The 4,480-nt window shown below is 44.0% G+C and overlaps 1 protein-coding gene across 1 annotated transcript; it reads right to left on the bottom strand.

Moving 5' to 3' along the window:
* Nucleotides 1-215: 215 nt before the first annotated feature.
* Nucleotides 216-3,573, bottom strand: LOC149181301 (uncharacterized). Its single transcript, XM_089414145.1, has 2 exons — nt 2,235-3,573; nt 216-1,732 (listed from the first exon to the last, which is right to left on the bottom strand). The coding sequence occupies exons 1-2, from the start codon at nt 3,571-3,573 to the stop codon at nt 216-218; spliced, it is 2,856 nt and encodes a 951-aa protein (XP_089270271.1).
* Nucleotides 3,574-4,480: the final 907 nt, after the last annotated feature.

Raw genomic sequence — 4,480 nt, forward strand, 5'->3', positions numbered from 1 at the left:
CAGAATGTAGCTAATGAAACTTCTTTCTTCAACACTATACATTGCTACATCGATGTTGCTTTGGGTTTTGACAGAAATAGTTTCAAGAGCAAGATTCTTAGCCTTATTGCAAATAATTCTTGTAGCCGAGCTCTTGTTCTTAAAGATTTTCCAGTTTCTTGCTAGCCAAATACTCCATAACATGGTGTAGGGGAGAGTATTCCATACTCTCTTCACTAGATTGCTCCTCTTATTTTTCCAAGGACAGTCTTTTTCCAGACATGAATCACTTCCCCTATAGAATGCTGAGAGTTCCAAGGTAAATTATCAATGAGGGACAATTTTTTCCAACAATCAACAGCAAAGGGACATTCGACAAAAAGGTGATGCATAGTTTCTTCAGCACCGTAGCAGTTGGGGCAACGAGATGGACCATTGATACCCCTCTTTTGCAAATTCTCTGCTGTTAAGATTTTCCCTTTTAGAAGGGCCCATATAAAAAATTTGATTTTTGGAAGGGCCTCTGACTTCCAAACCATTCTCCAGTGATTCCATAATGTCATAGGGAAAGTGCTGTAGCAGATGTGCTGGTGGCCTGCTTGGACAGTGTATTTCGATCCAGTTAGGTCCCATCGAAAGCCATCCATCTCATTCTTTTTGATGGGAGCTTTACTGTGAAGGAGAGACTGCAGAGTGGACAGACTAGATTTAAGATCACTGGGGATAACAGGAAAGGACCACCCAAGCCAGATATGAGACTGTGGATCCCAGCTAGAAATTTGGTCCAGATAATGGATACCGCTATTGTTGAAAAAAGTAAGAATAGGAATGGTTTCTTCGTGCCTGTTTATTGGCTGCTGTCCCAGGATTTTATCAGCCCCAATATTAATACTAGCTCCTCCCCTGGGGACTTTGGATATATTCTGAGTCATGAACGGAATAGCTTTTTTACATAATCGCCAGATTTTTGAAGAGTCTCTATTGGGAATATCAGAGTCAAGTAACTGCTGTCTGGGGAAGTTCAAGTATTTGGTTTCCAGAACCCTTTTCCACCACGTAGAGGGACCAGTTATGAGCCTCCAAGCAATCTTCCCTCCAAAGGCTAGATTTAAAAATTTGGGGGACCTAATACCGAGACCTCCTCTGTCCTGTGTTTGAATGACTTGTTTCCAATTGACTAAGTTGAATTTCTTTTTGTCGTTCTTCCCTCCTTGCCATAGGAAATGGCGGAGAACAACTTCCATTTTGTGATGAAAGGTAGCTGGGGCTTGGTATAGAGAAAAACGATAGAGGGGAAGAGAAGAAATACCTGATTTAAGGAGAATGAGGCGGCCTGCTGGGTTGAGCCACATTGATCCCCATTGCTGCACTTTCCGCTTCACCTTGTCAATGATACTGTCCCAAGTTCCTGCCTTCAGAGGTCCTAGGCTCACTGGCATGCCCAGGTAAGAGAAATGAGTCCAATCCAAATTGCAAGGGACACCAAAAATATTTGCAATATTGTGGATGACCTGATTTGATGCATTCCATCCATATATACAGCTTTTTAGCTGATTGACCAAACCTCCAGAGTACCCCATAAATTGATCAAGAAGAATCTTGAACCTCCTTGCTATAGTAGTGGAGGCTCCTCCAATTAGCAAGGTATCATCGACAAACTGTGAGTGGTTGATATTCTTGGCTCCATTCCCGAATTTGATTCCAGTGATGAGACCCACTCTTCTGTTGAAGTCCAGAGCTTGACTAAAGGATTCTGCCATAAGGATAAAGAGATAAGGGGAAAGGGGGCAACCCTGTCTAAGACCCCGGGAGGATTAAAAGGCTTCACCCGGTCTACCATTAACCAGAGGGGAAATCTAGGGCCCAGAGATGAAAGCAGTGATAAGACTAATGAAGGGCGACTCAAACCCCATCTTTTAAAACAGCTATAAGGAAGGAGTGCCTAACTCTATCAAAGGCGTTGGCTAGGTCAAGTTTGAGGATAAACCCTTTCTCCTTCCTGGAGAGGCTCGAATGAATGGCTTCTTGCATAAGAAGAATAGAATCAGTAATTTTCCTATTGGGAAAGAACCCTCCTTGGTTTTCAGAGATCAGAGAGGGGAGGAGGGGTTTGAGACGAGATGCTAAGATTTTGGACAGAATTTTATAGGAGGAGTTGCAAAGGGATATGGGCCTAAACCGAGAGAAGGAAGTGGGCCAATTTTCTTTAGGGATGAGGGCGAGAAAAGTGGCATTGGTGTAACCTCCTATTTTACCCTTTCGCTGGATCCATCTGATCATCTTGATCAGATCCTTTTTGATTAAACCCCAGAACGCCCTATAGAAACAAATGGGGAATCCATCAGGCCCAGGAGCCTTATTAGGATTCAGAGTCCAAATCGTTCTTCTGATTTCCTCCTCATCAATTTCCTTATTCAGGCTGTCATTCATCTCCTTAGTGATTCCTTTGGGTAAGTATTGAAGAAAATCGACATAATCCTCTTCTCCTTTAGTTTCAGTTAAAAGATCTCTGTAGTGTTCAGTGGCAGCCTTTCTAATGGCCTCTTGGGTGTTATGCTGGTTGCCTTCATTATCCAAGATTGAGCTTACATTGTTCCTGAGTTTTCGAGCAGTGGCCTGTTTGTGAAAAAAGGCTGTATTTTTATCGCCTCCTTGGAGCCAGAGTTGCCTTGACTTTAAACGCCATTTGGATTCTTCTTCCCTGTTTATGTGGCTCAGCTGTGAATAGAGAGCGCTTTCTTGCTCCATATTCTGCTGAGAGAGGCCATGATCTTCTATCATTCTTTGGATGCTCTCTAATTCATTCTTGATTTTCTTTTTGGTCTCCTCAGGTTCCTTATAATTAGCTCTTGCCCATTCTTTGATAGCCTGTTTGGTTCTTCTTTGTTTAGTTTCCCAAATGAAGCCTGGTGAGCCTTCAACGTGCTGATTCCAAGTTCCGTGAACAATTTCTCTGACAGCTGGAACCCAATTCCAGAGGGGACTGTATTTAGACGGCATAAGCCCAAGGGGGCAGTGATTTTCCAGAGTGAGGATTATGGGATAGTGATCAGAGGCTGAAGTGGTAAGGATGCTAGCATATCCCACGGAGGAGGAAAGAAATGAAATATTGATTAAAAACCTGTCCAGCCTTTCCATTATATTGCCAATGCCAAGCCTGCGGTTGCTCCAAGTGTACCTGCGGTTTTTAGGTGCAACATCCACTAGTTCATGATCTTGAATGATAGTCTCCAACTGGCCTCTAAAGGGGTCTGGAGAAAAACAGCCTCCCCGTTTTTCGTTGGCATGTAAGATAAGATTAAAGTCGCCTGCCACTATGATATTTAAGTTTAACTCACCATCGATGCTAGCCTTAAGATCATCCCAACAAATTTCCTTTTCTCTGTAATGGTTGGGGGCGTAAACATTATAGATGATTACAGTTTGGTTGTCTATTCTGCTGTCCAGAGCGGTTCTAATCCAATGCTGATGAAGATTTACTGAAGTGCAGTTCCATTTACTATGATCCCAGAGGGTGGCAATTCCTCCGGAAGCTCCTCTTGAATCACTGGTGCATCCTTTGTATTGTTTCTGTTGATCTATTATTCTTCTCATTTCTTGCTGGTCTTGCTTTGTCTCCTGAATCAATAAAATTTCTGGCTTTTCACTATGTATTAAATCTCTGAGGGCTAAGACTTTGGAGGGGTGCCCTAAACCCCTACTGTTCCAAGACAGAATTTTCATCATTGGATATTTGGCGTGCGGAGAGGTGCTCGCCTCTCTTGATCTTTGTAATTTGTCTCTTTCTCTTGATGCCCCAGGATGAAAGATTCTATTGGGGTTTGAGTTCCCATGGCTATGTCTTTCTAAGCGTTCTCGTCCCTATGCTGCTTGGCTGATTTTCTACCAGGTCCAGGTTTCTTATAAGTGTTGCTGGAAGTTCCATGGTCTTTAGAGGAGCTTCTGGTAATCCTGGAAAGAGAGGGTTCAAGGGAAGCCTGCGATGAGATGATCTGGGAGGGAGGAGGATCGGAAGGCTCGGATAGGATCAAGGGGGGCAGGGAGGGGTCCTCGGAAGGAGGTTCAAGGGAAGAAAGGACTAGAAAGGGATTAGAAGAGGAGGGGAGGGGCGGATCAGGAGGGGGGTGGGCAGATAAAGGAGGGGAGGAAGAAGAGGGTCGCGATGCAAAGGGAGCAAGAGGATCAGACTCCAGGGGAGGCTTGGTTGATGGGGCAGACTTCTTCTTTTTGACAGTTTCCCATTGGCCTTCTTGTTCGCCGCTCTCTGCATCAACAAGTTTAGAACATCTATTGGCAAAGTGTCCGTATTCATGACATACCTTACATTTAAATGGTATCTGCTCGTAGTCCAGCTGCTGGATATGGCTCCATTCGTCCACTTTCAGTTTTATTGCTTCGGGAAGCCCTTTGCCAAGATCCACTTCGACACAAATCCTTGCGCAGGCCTGCATGTTATCTTTCGGTTCGCTACGATCAATATATTTGCCAACTGCGTTCCCGA

This window comes from Pinus tabuliformis, chromosome 3_2 (genome assembly GCF_031772625.1).
Source record: "Pinus tabuliformis cultivar Carrire ecotype Pingquan chromosome 3_2, CPIR1, whole genome shotgun sequence".
In the NCBI taxonomy this organism is placed as follows: domain Eukaryota; kingdom Viridiplantae; phylum Streptophyta; class Pinopsida; order Pinales; family Pinaceae; genus Pinus; species Pinus tabuliformis.

What these genes read in the sequence shown, in the direction of transcription:
- LOC149181301 (XM_089414145.1), bottom strand. Translation starts at nt 3,573, where the DNA reads ATGAGAAGAATAATAGATCAACAGAAACAATACAAAGGATGCACCAGT. An exon ending in CAGATGGATCCAGCGAAAGG is followed by an intron (nt 1,733 to 2,234) that starts GTAAAATAGGAG and finishes TCCTTATGGCAG; the next exon opens with AATCCTTTAGTCAAGCTCTG.